The sequence below is a fragment of the Bidens hawaiensis genome, unplaced genomic scaffold, assembly GCF_021521415.1.
Source record: "Bidens hawaiensis isolate Kalapana, Puna unplaced genomic scaffold, B.hawaiensis_p1.1 tig00038508_1, whole genome shotgun sequence".
Taxonomy (NCBI): Eukaryota; Viridiplantae; Streptophyta; class Magnoliopsida; order Asterales; family Asteraceae; genus Bidens; species Bidens hawaiensis.
The window spans coordinates 1-16,748 of record NW_027496755.1 but is presented as its reverse complement, the minus strand read 5'-3'; the positions used below and the strand labels follow the sequence as shown (position 1 = coordinate 16,748).

At 33.6% G+C, this 16,748-nt stretch overlaps 1 protein-coding gene across 1 annotated transcript; it reads left to right on the top strand.

Moving 5' to 3' along the window:
* Positions 1 to 9,748: 9,748 nt before the first annotated feature.
* Positions 9,749 to 16,312, top strand: LOC143590366 (uncharacterized; the record flags this gene model as incomplete). Its single annotated transcript, XM_077070869.1, has 9 exons — positions 9,749 to 10,032; positions 10,742 to 10,901; positions 11,024 to 11,116; positions 11,188 to 11,287; positions 11,410 to 11,578; positions 13,587 to 13,758; positions 13,913 to 14,032; positions 14,115 to 14,633; positions 15,680 to 16,312. Coding segments are annotated over exons 1-9 (2,172 nt in total), but the record flags the coding sequence as incomplete, so codon positions are not given.
* Positions 16,313 to 16,748: the final 436 nt, after the last annotated feature.

Sequence of the window (16,748 nt, the reverse complement as noted above, 5' to 3'; positions counted from 1 at the left end):
GAGGTTTACAATTTGATTAATCCGTTCTATGTTTGATGAAATAAGTTTGGGGGTTTTCTTAATTGCTGAACAACGAATTAAAACCATGTATTAATTACCTTCTATCGTTCTGGTTTGATGGAAAACCATGGCCGCCGGAATACGAGCTTTGCCGGATTAATTATGCGTTAAAGAGAAAGTTTTAAGTAGGAAAGATGATTGCGACGATTTTAGATTGAGGTTAGAGACATATTGATACTATCAATTTGAAGTAAAACGTTTTAATGTTAGTAATTGGATTTTAATATTACCTCCGGCGGATTTGCGAGATTAAATCCGTCATTACGAGCCGTTGTAACGTATTATTAACGTTTATAAGGGTTCTATCTTGGTCTCCAAGAGTTACGAGCAATTAATTGTGACAATAAACATGTTGGGTGCAGGGTTGGGTAATAATATAAGATTTAACTAATTTACACAAATAGTCCCCCAAGATTCAAAGATCTTTTAAAAATGTAATTAATATAGATTTACAAGTTAGTCCCTAAACTTTGGTGTTTTTTATAAACAGAAAATAAATATTATTTACATTTCGAACCTTGAACTTGAATAAAAGTTTGGATAAAAGTTACAAACCGTAGATATTTTCATAATACGCCCGAATAGTTGTAAGTCGATTAAATAAATACTTAAAATCTCGGAAGTTCGTTAATTGTACAAAACGAGTAGCAAACAAACGAACAATAACCGTAACTAATCGAGAATGTTATACAAAAGATGAACAACGAACATGAATACATCGAAGCGACGAAATTAGTCGGTATAACAAATATAAATACAAAACATGAAACGAAACTTAAGATATATATATATTTATAAAAAAAACCGTAAATTTAAAATGGGTTGGGTTTTCGAGTTTGAAAAGTAACGAATGTTACATCAACAACATTGTACATTTAGCTATAGTTGTTTTACACTGACAACACCAGCATGTCTTTTAAATATAACTAGCAAAATACCCAATCGAAAGTGTATAACAACACGCGGGGTGGTGATTACCCTCGTGCTATGACGACAATTTACAGTTTATGTAAGATGTTAAACTGTATAAAATCCTACAACTGTAGAATGATGAGCGGAGTCGGTCTAGTTAAAGAGATCGCTCCAGCTCACAATCTCACACCATGTGAGGCGCATTGCTTGCCACCTTCTTCACCTCACATTACAACGCCTCACGAATGCTATTTAAAATTAATACAATTTAGTTAAATTAAAACGAGCCAAACCAGTAAACGAACATCTCTAGGTCGTGTTTCAATATTCATAACAGTAGCTAACAATTGGTTCTTAGTATATACCATATAGGGATTGTGCATGTCCAGCAATGAACTCTTATGCAGGCCTACACAATGTCACAATGCCACTAATACACGACCCAAATTAAAATATTACAACTAACAACTGCAAACTATTAAGTAATGTTTCAGTTATACATCAATCTTTCACTCTTGAATATCTGAGTACCTGACATCTGATCGGTCGTCGTTAGACCAGTCAAAGATAAAGAAGAATTGTGTTCCTAATCACCTTAAACTAGTTAGGGTAAGAAGGGTGTCGAACCATGAGTTTGTGGTCGGTGATCTAAATTTAATTGATTAATAAGGGGGTGTTTGGGATTCCTTATGTTTACCTCCTTGTAACTTATGACTTATGATAAGTTAAAGAAAAGTGTTTAGGTTTTCTTATTATGTGAGAGGATGTCAGACCCCGCCAACGTGGAAACGCGGGCGCGTGACGTCATGTATACCGTAAGCATATGATTATCACAAACATAGTAGTATTAGGATACCATTAGTTTTCAAAAGAGTTTTACAAACCACGAATGTTTTTAACAAGATAATTATACATAATAAGAGATTTCTCATATATGACCCAGATATCAATTGGGTTATACATCTGAAATCCCTCCAAAATAGGTATCCTAATTATGCATCGAGGTCCCGGTTCCATGATTTCCTTACAAGCTTGTTAATTCCCTGAAAGACACATACAATTTAAAAGGTCAACACAATGGTTGGTGAGTCCACAAGTTTTTAAGACTCGAAATAAAATCACATTGTGTATAAAATGTTGAATCAGTTCACAAACAAGTATACGATGAATTATTGAAACAAATACGGTAATCCTCCGTAGAGTGCGCAAATTCTATGAATTAATATACGACCCATGAGCCTATAACCAAACCACGACTTATATCCTTTTTGCCATGTTCAAATCTCACAGATGGAATATACGCACCCTGGTTCGATGCAATATCGGAGGTTAGCGCGACTAACCTAAAATAGGGGGAATGTCAAGGCTAATAGTACTATTCGTATATTCCTGTGGCTAACTCCGTTAGCTAATGGTTATATTATGTAAGCAAGGGACTTATAGCACTACATAGTTTAACTCAAGTTCGTATAAGGATTGGTTGTTTTGTTTCTAACTATCGTATATAAAAGCAGTTGCGTATGTTTCTCCACCCCGGATTTATAAAACAATAAAACAGTAAAAAGGGGTCGTGAAACTTACCTCGTGAGTTCAGTGATCGGTTCGCTAGTAATTTCAGATCAACCCGGTTCTGCTGCCTTCACACGTCCTAAATGTGCAAGGTCAGTTAGTTCGTTATCGACTCGCAAGTCGGTTTATGCTAGTCGCTTTCACCCAACTAGCCGTTTCGTTTATTATATTTGTGTCGGTTGCTTTCACTAACCGAATGTTTCGTTTGCTAAGTTTGTGTCGGTTGCTTTCACCAACCGAACGTTTTGTTTATTTTTGGGCAACCCGTTGGTGATAAGTTTTTATATTCTTTTTGGTAAATAAATGTTTATGAATATACTTATATAAATATTAAGAATAAAATTCGTATTGGTGTTGGTGTAATTTGGATATAACATGTTCGTTTGGGCGAGTATTAATACATATAGGAAAAATTATATATATTTTATGTAATATTTTGGTAAGTTACGATTAATATTTGTAGTGAAACATAAGATTTTTATATTTGTGTTCCAAATCCACAAACCAACATTATATATAGTTTTGTTCGTTTAACTCGTAAAAATTGTTACTTTTACGTCTAACATTTATATATTTCTCCAAACCATATATATTTATGTAAAAATTATCTTTTTGACTACAACCATGACGTTACCAAAAGTAATACTTATTATTTGTCGTTTTCAAACGTAAAATTTTATAGTTTTATTCAAAACTATATATAGAGTTTATAAAATCATATAAGCACCATTTCAACGTAAAAATATGTTTTTGTTACTCAAAGCTATAAAATGCGGTTATATTGCCATAAAACCATATGTACACTTTTAATGGTATTTTCATATTATAACTCTTTACAACCCCATATATATATATATATATATATATATATATATATATATATATTTGTGTCAAGATTTATATAAAGTTTTTCCCTAAAAAAAATATAACTTTTCTTCATTATTATTATTATTTTTTTCCATGAACATAATATACACAAAAAAAATATAAATAGATCTTAAGAATATAATACTAAGTTTGTAGTCACCTTAACAAAAGTAATATATAAATAATATTAGACATGGCTAGCATATTAATACATACACCTAGCCTTTTCTTGTATATAACAACTTTTAAATATGTTATTCTCAAAATCTTCTTATTATTTACTTTCTACTCATTTTTCATGCATGAATGTTTATGTATAAGGTTATAAGTTTCTTTAATATGTTAAGTATAGATTATTATTATTATTGGGTATTAAATCTAGCATAAACATAATTTATATAAACATAAAGATAGATTAGTGGAGATTTAGCTCACTTAGTTCTAGGTTTAGATTGAGATTAGAGGATCTTGAGCTTGCTTCTCCAAGTAAAGCTCGTTTAACTTCTCGAGAAGATCGTCTACACCATCTTGGTCTTGAAACACAAGTAAATATAGATTAATTAGGATGGTGATTAGTGTTTGTAAATAAACAAGCATAATGTATAAGTTTTTAGAGAGAGAATCGAATGTGTACATGTGTGTACGTATACCTTAAAAGAGATTTTAGAGAGAGAGAGAAGGTGGTGGTGTATGATGACGGTAGTTTCGGACTTTCGAGGTGGTGGTTCGCGGTGGCCGCTAAGGGTGGAGGCGGTTGATAGCGGTGATGGTTTGTCGGCGATGCGTTGTGGTGACGTTACGGTGAAGGTGGTGGGGATAGCGGAGATGGTCACGGAGGTAAAGGTGGTGGTGCTACGGTGGCTGCTGCATGTCGAGAAGATGTGTTAGCTAGGGTGGTGGTTGTTTGTGGTGGTGTGGGGTTGTAGCCGATAGAAGGAGGGGTGTGTTGTGAAGTCGGTTGTGAACAAGGAAGGAGATAAGGGTTGATTGTTGTAGTAGGATGTTGTGTGTGCTTTGCTTTTGTCTTGTGATACGTGAATTTATTCAACACCATTGACAATCTCGATTAATGGTACAAATCATGGGTGTGAAGATTGTGTTTGTAAGTATACAAAAGGAGGTAGAGAGCGAGAGAGATTAAGAATGAAAAGGGATTTGGTTGAGTCATGATGCATGGTGAAAGACTAGATGTGGTTAGTTGTACTTTTGCATTAAAGTTTCAAAGAAGCAGAGTGGCAATGGAGATGGGTGAACCCATAATTTATGGGTGGATGCTTCCAACACTCATGTCTTATTATTATTATTATTATTATTATTATTATTATTAACTAGGGTTGTTCAAAAAGTTCGCGGCTCGAAGCTCACTCGAAACTCGTTCGATAAAAACTCGAAAAAAGCTCGCTCAAAATCGGCTCGATTGTAAACGAGCCGAGCCGAGCCCGACTCGATTTCTAAACGAGCCGAGCCCGAGCTAGGCCTGGCTCGACTCGAGCTCGCTCGATAGGCTCGAATTATTTTGTTTTAATTTATTATATATAATAAATAATATATAAGTATACATGTAATTATCTAAATGTTAAGCCTAATAGCCCATTCATTTGACATTTATTGATCCAGCCCAATACAAATTAACCCTAAATTTTAATAACATCTTAGGAGACAATCAGCATCATTCTCTAGCGTGTACCCTCTTTTTCATTGTTTCAACCCTAATTCAAAATTGGTGCTCATAGTTTGCTCGTCAAATCGGCGGCCGTTTACTAAACGTAAAATCAAACCGACGCTGCTAGCAATCTTCTTACCATTGAATGAGACGGTGTTGGCTAGAGGAAGGAGATGGTGTTTGGTTCGTGTATTTGCAACAGTTTAAAAATGGGCATTTGAATGCTCTCCAATTAATGTGTCGTTGTATTCAGATCTGTTTATTAGCTAATTTTAGGATGTTATTGTTTTGTAAATCAGAATTGCTATCGAGCCAAATCGAGTCGAGCCGAGCCAAGCCAGCTCGATTGAATATCGAGCTCGAGCTGGCCTTGGCTCGGGCTCGGCTCGTGTACAGGCCTATTATTAATACAATGTAGTTCACACAATTGGAGTTGGTGACTTTTAGCTTAGATATTTTTGATATGATTCACATGCATGCTTTATGGAATTTCTTTCAAATCATGTTTACTTATTTATTTCTTTTACACATACGTGATGCATATATATAATGTATGTATCTTAGCTTAAAAATTAAGATTAAGCGCTAGTTCGTTTTCGCACCGATTAATATGACACGGAGCAAGGCCCATAAAAGATATAAATGCTCGTATGATTAAATAACAATCATACTGATAGCATTTTATAAATTGGGTTCGTTTGAAATAATATTAAAAGCTCAAAGATTCATTTATTGTTATCGTTATTTATAAAAGTAGTTATATAGTATTATCGTATAAGATAGAGTCAAACATGCGGGTTTGTTTAAATATATGTTCGAGTCGTCTAAAAAACAAAATATATATATCACCAACGCTCGTACCCCTCGGACAAAAATCTGAAATTTCGGGTAATTTAATAAAAATAAACTACTTGTATGCAATGCATTGTTCATATGTGGGCCTATGCTAGACATGTCGTGATTAAACTTAACAAAATTTAATCATGTGAGAATTAACGTTAAGAAATCATAATTAAACATTGTACGGAAAAAGACCTGTTTAGCGGAGTGTCACAGAGGAAATGTTGATAAGTTACACATTTGTAACTTATGACTTCTCCTTATAAGTTATAAGGAGGTGAAAATAATGAATCCCAAACAGCCTCTAACTATAAAGTCTTTTTGAGTAGTCGTATAGACCAAATATGATTTAAATTTAAAATAATTATTTTTTTAGTTTTAATGAAAACAATTAACAATTTGCAAGAAATATAATTGAATTGTAAACAATGATTATGAAACAAATCACACCTGGGTTTCAAGTTCTATAAGCAATTCGAGCAAAACACACTATAAAAATGAGTTTATGTAATCATAATGGTTATTCAGATAGCAATTAATTCATAACGAAAACCATCAATATTCATCTATCACGAGTAAATGGTGCAAGAAAAACCTTCACAGTATGAATTATGGACAAATATATGCTATATTGATTAAGAACATTCACAGCCTTAAACACAAATAAAAAATCATAGCAATTATCATCTTACAAGGTCAACGATGCAATGAAATTTTAACAACGCAAGTTCATAATAATACAGGATTACTTAATTCATGTCATTCAAACCAAATGATTACATAAATATTGTCTCAAATCATAAATGTGAAAAACCCTAAAACTTACAGAACCCTACATCCCTATATTATTTAATCTATTATGTGTAGGAATAATAAAATATAAAATATAATAGAGCAAAGTAAACAACTATAACAGATAATAGAATTTATTCATTTAATAAATGTATAATGTATATAAACGAAAACCCAAAAATCCTATGTGTCGTGATGTGGTCACTCCCTCATTTTATGGAAGTCACCAGATTTCTTGATTTTTAAATTGAGACCTCTCATTGATTTAACCCAAATTCATGGGTATGGGTCTTACCAAAACCAGATAGCTCTTAAACGGGTTATAACATCTCATTAAATTAAAAATTAATCTTACCAATTATTTGATATGAAAATCATACAAAATAGGAATATACTAAAATTTAATATCCAATTTAAAAAGAAAAAGATATTATTTATAATTAATAAACAATTTTATAGTAAAAAACATAAGCGGGTCATGAGTTACCGAATCCAGATAGTTTTTAAACGGATTATAACATATCATTTATTTATGAAACCCTTTCATCATCAAACTCTAAGTATATTATTAAATTTCTTACAATAAAGAAAATTAAAATCCAAAAAATAAATATTAAAAAACGAAAAATGTAAAACAACAATTCTCTCAAGCCATCAGATTACTTTATTTGTAAATGAAATCTTCTCACGCATTTGACCCGAATTCACGGGTAAAGGTCTCACCAAACCCAGATAGCTCTTAAACGGGTTATAACATCTCATTATATTAAAAAATAATCTCATCAAATATTTGATATGAAAATCCTATAAAATAGAAATATACTAAAAATTAATATCCTATTTTATTTTAAAAAAAAGATATTATTTATAATTAAGAAACAATTTTATAATAAAGAAAATAAACGGGTAATGGGTATCACCAAACCCAGATAGCTTTTAAACCGGATTGTAACATATCATTTATTTGTGAAACCATTTCATCATCAAACCTCAAGTATATTAATTATTAACTTTTTTATAATAAATAAAATTAAAATCCAAATATACATATATAAATATTAAAAACGAATAATGTAAAACAATTCCCGTAATACGGGGAATAAAATATAGTAGTTAATATGTAAAGGAACGAAACCAAATTGCCTCGATCAACATCCAAATAACGGTGTCCCACTCTCATGAGCCACACGCACCGACACTGATGTCGGTGTCACCAAAATAATATAGGATCTACATTCCATTCCACAAAATAAGTTTTGATCAGGTACTATTCCTGCAACTTGAAATCAACTATAAAACCCAACGACAATACAACACCAATCAAAAGACACCAAAAATTAGGCTGGATTTGAACCAATTGAAATCAAATGCATGTTTGAAAGGTTGAAGCTTTCTCCCAGCTGGATTTAAAGATAGCCCGTCGGTGACGATCCTCCGTATAAAAATTGTCATCCTCCATTTCCTTTATTGGATGGGAAAAAAGTACATTTATCAGGTGAAAGCAACTTTCAACATTAAACAATAAATCCATCTAAGTCAAAACAACCGAAAGTTGAGAATTCTACGACCTTTTAACAATAAACAACAACCTTAAAATTCACAACAATTAGATTCGGGAAATAGAAAACTACATTTCCAAGCAAACACAAGGTCAAACATTATGTTGCTCCTTAAATTCATAAAACCAAAAGGTCACATACAAACATGCAGGAAACTAAGGAAAGCTGCATGCTTTAAAATGTCGATGCAATATATGTAAACAGTGTAATAGCTAATAATCATTGAACATGAGACGATAACATTAAAAGGCCCCAAAAACCTCAATCGAAATCTGAAATCCTATGCACAGTAAAGTGAAGAAGCTAACTACGTACCGCAAACGACTGAGGTTGTTCTGCTATCCTATGCGAATGTTGAAGCTACACAAATAAAAAATCATTAATAATACGCATGAGGTTTTTGTACCCAAGGCAAAGAAAGTGATACATTTGATGAATAGTGATTTTGCGAGGGGATAAAAATTTGGTTTTTAATATTTATGTAAAAAGCATGTGTAGAAATGCTTTTGGGATTCTCATTATTATCCCTCTCAAAACTAACTATAACCGAACACTTCAAAGAAAATAATGAATTAACAGTGACAACTATCAAAACCTTCATGTAAGTGAGCATGGACACGTGCATGGTTAAGGCCTTAATTAAGGCATGTATCATCAACGCAAAAGGATACATATTTTCAACTCCTATCTAATCACACATGACAAACATAATGGCATGATAATAAAAATAATAAGTACGGTTAACAAACTTGTCGTTTTCAGTTTGGTTTCTATCACATAACTGATCTACTTTAGTTGGTTAATCAATTCATAAAACATAGGCTCGTAAACAAACTGAAAGTTCAATATATTGTTCGTGAACTATTCAGTGGAAAGCTCGTTTATGTTCGCTCGTTTAATAAACACATGAACATGAACAAAATGTCTTGTGTTCATTTAACTAAACGAACAAACATTGACACATGTTTTGTTCATTCATTTATGCTCGTTCATGCTAGTTTACATATTAATAGAAAATAATCAAATATTATTTGTATTTTACAAATTATATCACCATAATATATTTGATATTTGTTCGTTTAAGTGCGTTCGTTTACGTATGTTCGTGAACTTTATGTTTTAAACGAACGAACATAAAGAACATGACATGTTTATTTTCTAAACGAATGAACATGAACACAAATATTATCCGAGTAAGTGTTCGTTTAAAGTTAAATGAATGAACACGAATATGCACTTGTTCTTGTTCTGGTTTGTTCGATTTAGTTCGTCTACAGGCCTAATAGAACCAAATCGCGTTTCACAATTCAATTGTTCTGCCATGGTTTATTGTGCTATAGTTAGGTTTTCATTTTTTTCATACTCACCCCTTAAAGTACAACCATCAATGCACAACATACAACCGTCACTCTCCACCATCCCATTTTAAAACACCATAGAAAAAACCAAAAAAAATCCCCAATTGTGTTTCCCGTCGTCTTTCAAAACCCTAGAATCAAAACCAGAGCAAAATTCGCCTATTTGAGCCACAAATTGTGTAAATTGGAAGCCGATTTACACACACATGGCTGTGTCACGGAGAGACCAGACGCTCTCGCTCCTCGCCGCCGCAAACAATCACGGCGATTTGGCGGTGAAGCTTTCGTCTTTGAAGCAAGCGAAGGATATCTTACTGGCTGCGGATCTGTCGGTGCTTGCGGCCGAATTGTTTCCGTATTTGGTGGAGCTTCAATCGTCTCATGAACCGCTTGTTCGCAAAACCCTAGTCGAGTGAGTGCTTATGTGGAATTGAATTGGTGCTGTAGTGTTTTTGATAATGTGTTGAAGGAATTAGGGGTTAATAGTCTTTGAATTGGAGCCCTAGGGATGCATTGTGTTAGGTTTAATTATTCATTTTTACATATAATTTGAATTAGTAGGAACGGCTTCCTCAACTTAGTCACTTTGACATTGGAGGCCAAAATGGCTAATTTAAGAGGATACAACGAGAATCGGGTCTGTTTACTCTTGTAGGAATAAGCTCCGCATTATAAATAATGCTAAAAGACTGTTTTTTTAGTTATGTTATATACGAAGAAGGGATGTTCGTGTTTAGCCTCTGTCTTTTCTTGCCATGTTAACTCTCTCTACAGAGTTGCTATTGTTATCAAACTTTCACTTTTGCAGTGTGTGCGTTATAGTGCATTTTTTTATCCATCAGAACCTGGTAAAGTTATTATGAGATGCCACTTTAGTATGGGGACATATGTTATTGAACGTAGTACATTTGTATTTCATTGAAGTACCACTAGCCACTAGGTTGATTATTTAAGATTTATGCATCTGAATGATATTAACTTGCTGGCATAAGGATGTTTTTAGTTGAATGTTCCATGCAACAAATATTATGACTGATTGAATACTGGTGTTGTTGTATGAACGTGGGATATTTTCGCATTGTTAGGTTTTTTTATGCTAATATGATTTTATGCTGTTGTAGGATGATTGAGGAGATCAGTTTAAAAACAATGGAGTATTCACCGGTACTGATGCCAGTGTTGTTGACGCTACTGAATGATGATGATTCTGTTGTTGCTAGACAAACAATTGTTGTTGGCGCACATATATTTTGCAAGGCGTTAGACGAGTTAGCGTTGCAGGTCTCTTTTTCCTTTTTTTTGCCTTCTATAGGACAACAATAAAACTATACTTTAAATATGTTTTAATTTTACTGGTTTGCACATACCTTGAGTTCTTGAAACTTTATTATGGTAAATTGTAGTTTCAGCGGCATGGTTTAGTGGAGAGATGGCTTGAAGAAATCTGGTCTTGGATGATCAAGTTTAAGGACACTGTCTTCCAGATTGCATTAGAGGTATTACAACAAGCCTCAATAACTGCATTTTAGTTTTCTGAAGTGAATTTAACTTGCGTTTGCTGTTTTAGGCTAGGTCTGTTGGGCCAAGGTTGCTTGCTATAAAGTTTTTGGAAACTTGTGTGTTACTCTTCATGCCTGACAATGATTCTAGAGGGCAAATAACAGAAGGTATTTTTTATCCTGCATATATGTTCATGGTTTTCTCTCTCTCTCTCTCTCTCTCTTTTTTTTTTGTTTTATCACACTTGGTTATATTTTGGTTTTAAATCACATTGTTTTTGCTATCGCAGTGGGTAGAAATGCACACATGTTTAATATCTTACGGGTGGCTGGTGGTCATCCTGTTCTGGATTCAGTTGCACTCCAGTCTGAAGCTAATAGATGCTTCTTGGTTTTACTTGACCTTTTGAGTTCGTCTGGTAGTCTCCCGGGTTCCATTACAATTTCTGTTATTAATAGGTGAGATATTACCCATATGTTCTTATTGGCTGTGTGCATTAACTTGTCATTTTCATCACCACACGGTTCTCATGTGATACATATATTTAGTGCGAAAGTAAAAATAATTACATAATTGTATACATTTATTTGATAGTGTTATTTGCTAAATTTGATGTGAACTGAATAATTGTATCAACTTTACCTATGTTTTTGTTTCTTGGGTTAGAGAGTGCATGTTTTCTCTTTTAATCTAATTCTTGAGAAGTAAAAAAGAAAATATTGAAAGTTGCACACTCACCTACTTCTAAATTGTGGCAATAAATGCGTTTTTAATATATACTGTACTATTGCATATTGTGTTAATATTATATACTTGTAAAATTTTATTTAGTGGTTAAAAACTCAGTATTTGTAATATATTTATTACCGGTCAAAATTTTTTTTGTCATAAACTTAACATATGCTATTAAATGTGCGTGTTTGTGTTTTTTTTCACAGTTGAAAGAGTGTTATGTTTCGGCTAAGATGTATATTCTTATAGCTCTCTCTGAAAAAATAGTGCTTTGTGTTTGCAATGAGTGCACCTTTGTCTCAGCTCTGTAGACACCATCTCGAATCGTCTCACGTTTTCTAAAATACAACTTGCAACTGAATATGATACTATGTCTACCATTATGTTCTTTTTCTAGAACTATAGATCTATTGATGACTTACGGAAAACATAGTTGTAACTGATGCTAATTGATTTTATCTTTGCGAATGTTAACTGCTGAGGTCATCTGTACTTTTATTATCATCCCTGTAAAACATATAGCTTTTGGGATTTATGAAAATAAATGCGCTTAATACAAACTGAAGGCGCTATTAGTACACTTTGAAGTGCTTGTTTGTAATATTGTTGCAGCAAGCAGCATGTTTGGCAGCAATGTGCAAGGTTAATCAGATCGGATGTATGCATGTTATTGCTGAATTGGCGGTTCAGATATTGGGAGATAACGTGTACATGCATAATGGGCGATAGATTATTTGCTGAGTGCTTTGGTAGCATGTCAATGCAGTTTATAGGTTTTAAACTGTTTTGAGATCTACTGTTCTCTCAGTGTTCTATTGTAACTGTACATACTCTTGTACAAATGTAACTTAATTGACCTTTGACATACATTGAATAATTATTATTAATCAAACTTCTTATTTTTGTTATGACATTGCTTCGTTGTCATCGGTCACACCTTGCTTTACGGGGTTGTCTTAAAAAAGTATGCTAAAAACTCCTAACTACTAACTATTTTCCAAAAGTGATTGTTTTTGAGTGCAAATGGTAATCAAGAAGTTAAAACTTAAACGAACAAGAAGCCATCACATTCTTTTCAAGGGAAACAAAAATTCTAAATTAATTAATATTAAATTAAGTTGCACGAGCCAAGAATACGTTTTAAGTTGACTCCGCATATGATCTTTTGGGATTGCTGCTGCAGCTGTTCCTGCCACAATTTTGATGCATACTGTCTTACTGCAAATACCAAAATTTCAAAACTAATGTTTCACTTCAAGTTGGTGTGTTAAAGTTAGGTTCTGCAAAGTGAAGATTGAAGAATGTACAGTTGTGTAGCTTACAATACAAACTAATAATTGTTTCTGGCTGTACAGATGAAATAGGTTTAGGGTGATGCCTGTTTGTTGACAGTTAATTTGCAGTTTTACTGTGTGCTGCTATTACTTTCTTATTCGCTGCATTGTACTTAGTTCACATCAATCGAATATTTTCAGTATCTAATATTTTGTTTTGGTGGTATTGACTCTTCTTAAGTTTATATAGTGTGATGTGGTATAGTGGTTTATTAATGTGATTAAATGTTGGTTATCTCATATTTTAAGTTTTATAGCTCTGTTTATGGACATTATTTATATTAATAAGGCTGATCATCATCTATTTTGTAATTACTTGCATGGTTATTTTTGTCAAAACAAAATAAACAAGATAAACACAATATAATTTGGATTTATGATTTGTTTTTCTTTTTTGCAGCCTTGCTATCATAGGTCGAAGGAGGCAGGCCCACTATAGTTCTGTTCTTTCTGCACTACTTGATTTTGATGCTAGTTTCGTAGTCAAAGGGGCCCACAATCCTAGCATACAATATTCTTTAAGATCTGCTTTCTTAGGATTTTTGAGATCTACACACCCTGTTCTTATGGAGGTAAATTCCATATGTTGTCTAATGTTTTTTCTTGCATATTAAACATCTTTTGCAAGAATATGATGATTCAATAAGTAAATGAATCATAGTTATGCTTCTTTTTATGATATTGCTGTTAGTTGATATGTGATAATTTATTCTAATTTTAAACCAGTCAAGAGACAAACTGATCAAGGCTTTGAGGGCAATCAATGCTGGAGATGCAGCTGACCAAGTGATGAGGCAAGTTGACAAAATGATAAGAAATAACGAGCGGGCTTCTCGTGCAAACAAGGTAGTTTTACTTCACTTACTAAAATTAACTTTTACATCCAAACTGTTTATCCATGACTTATTTATTTTTAATTTTTCTTCAGGACGAGCAACAACCAAGTCACATGCTTAAACGATCAACCCCTATGGACCAAGAGCACACGGTTTCCAATGATTCAGCAACAAAGAGGAGTCGTTACGGTTCTGGTTCTAATACTAACACAAGCACAGTAATTCAAAGTGATTCAAGACATGATTACTCAGTAAACCGAGGCCCCCCCACCAAGGGGCCATCACAAGATAACGGTCTGACACCTGTCGAACAAATAATTTCCGCGATTGGTGCGTTGCTTGCTGAAGGAGAACGAGGTGCTCAGTCACTTGAGATTTTGATATCTCAAATACACCCCGAACTACTAGCTGAAATCGTTGTCACAAATATGAAACATTTGCCTAAAAACCCTCCACCGTTAACAAAGATTAGCATCCGACAAAGTGGTCTTTCAAACACTTCTTCCCCAGTTTCACCAACTGTACAGAATCCCGTGCTTACAAATGCAGTTAGCACATCCTTATCTGCTACAATTAACCTCCAAACAGATCCCAAACGTGATTCCCGAAGGGTGAGTTTACCCTTATGGTGATTGGCTGTATTTTGTTTGCTTAAAGGTGACAATTTTGACTCTTTTACAGGTCAAATGTATAATATTAGAAAAGGTTAGCTAGTTAGGTCACCTGAAGCTGATTTTAAAACCACCTTAATCTTATTATCTTAAAAGTTGGATTTTTGTGGAAGTAATGATTTTATGTAATAAGAAAGGGGGAATTTCATATTACCTCCCTCTAAACTTGCAAAGTTTCATATTTCTTCAAATCATGATTGAAGAGCATTGCACTTAACTACTTATGCATAGAAAACTTGCGTTTTGGGTAGGCCTGCAAACGAACTGAACGTTTAGTGAACTGTAGGGTAAGATGTTCATATATGTTCGCCAACATTCTTTTACGTTTGTTCATTTAAATTCGTCACTTTACGTTTGATTAAGCTTTTTCGGTTACATTTGTTAGTATGCTCATTTAACTTCTTTCGTCTCATTGCAATTTAGTCTAGTTTTAATAACTTATAAGGCACAACACATTGTTATTCACATTTACTTTTAATTGGTTTTTGTTTTATTATATTCCTTCATTTATGTTAAGTTATGTTTGCTTGTTTACGCTCGTGAACCGTTCATTTATATTGTTAACGAACTAGCATAAACAAACATGTTGATCGGTTAATGTTAAACGAACAGACATTAACATGCTCTGTTCGTTTTCGCTCGATTCGTTTACAGGCCTAGTTTTGGGGAATATGCAGTTTTTAAGAGGCGAATATTTGAGATTCCCATATAAGAAAATACATTATTGAAGTAAAAGCGTTTGGGGTGCAACTTGATCAATCATTAAAACTTGGACCCGTGCAATTTATAATCCTTCCTCAAAAGAACAAGTCCAGAAAATCATTTGACTCCCCAAGTCGACGTGCTTATTTTTGATGCTCAAGCCTTTTAAAATAGTTTATTGTTGAGATAGTGTCGTGTCCGATCATTTTTGGCATGATAATTATCTGATAGGAGTAAAATATTGTTAAAATATTGGAGTTAAATGCTAGCAAACTGTTTTACAGGACCCGCGTCGTCATGACCCACGGCGTGTGACCCCGCTAGCTGGAACCCAATCTGAGCATTTTGTGGAAGATGTTACAGAGTCCGAGGTTGATGTGTCTGCCTTGAGTAATAAACATCCTATGCCACCTGTACTGCCAGGTGTTGAGTATTCATTGGATATCCTTACACCCAAAGCAGAAACCGAGACACACATCCCAGATACTTCAGCAGTTTTTCAAGAACAGGCTCCAGATGAATTTAAAGCTGACATGGAGTTTGATATCCCTAATAATGATTCTGTCAACAAGGAGTCAAACACACAAAAGTCAAATGCACAGAATTCAATGGATGTTGATATGGCAGATGATGACCTGCCAATTCCGTTGGTGGAAGTTGATCAGCTTTCACCGAGTCCAGCTGGCACACCGGTATTGGAGGAAACTTCTGTTGAGTTACCTGTGGTTCCATCTTATGTGGAATTAACAGAACAACAACAAAAAGATATAAAGAATTTGGCAATTACAAGGATTATCGACTCTTATAAACAGTTAAGCGGTTCAGAGTTTATGCAGACCCGTATGTCATTACTATCTCGGCTGGTTGCTCAGGTGGGGGTTGAGTTTGACTGCTTTTTATGTTTTCCTTTTGAGGTGGTATTGTTATTGTTTCTAACTTTGTATGAAAACTTTGTAAAAGTGACCATACATTTTTTGATATCCAAGATAATAATATGTTTTTATTATAAAATATTAATGCTTTGACTGTATTGTGGTTCTTGTGATGTGGCATGTTCATGTTATCGTGTGAGCTTTTACGACCAACGGGCAATATATAAATCAGCGATGCTTTTTGTACAATTTTAATAAATTTGGTTTCAGTGATAATGCAAATTCTGTTTTTAAAAAATCTCAAGTTGAGTTGACAGTTGTGGGAGAATTTGTGTGAATTTAGAATTCTTGATTCCTTTGACCAGAAGTAAGTCAACCTGAAAAATAGTTAAGAAGAGTGAGTAACAAGCAAAAGCCATTTCATATATAATCTGTTTCATGTAAAAGATTATTCCAAATTATAATGCAGTTTTACGATTAA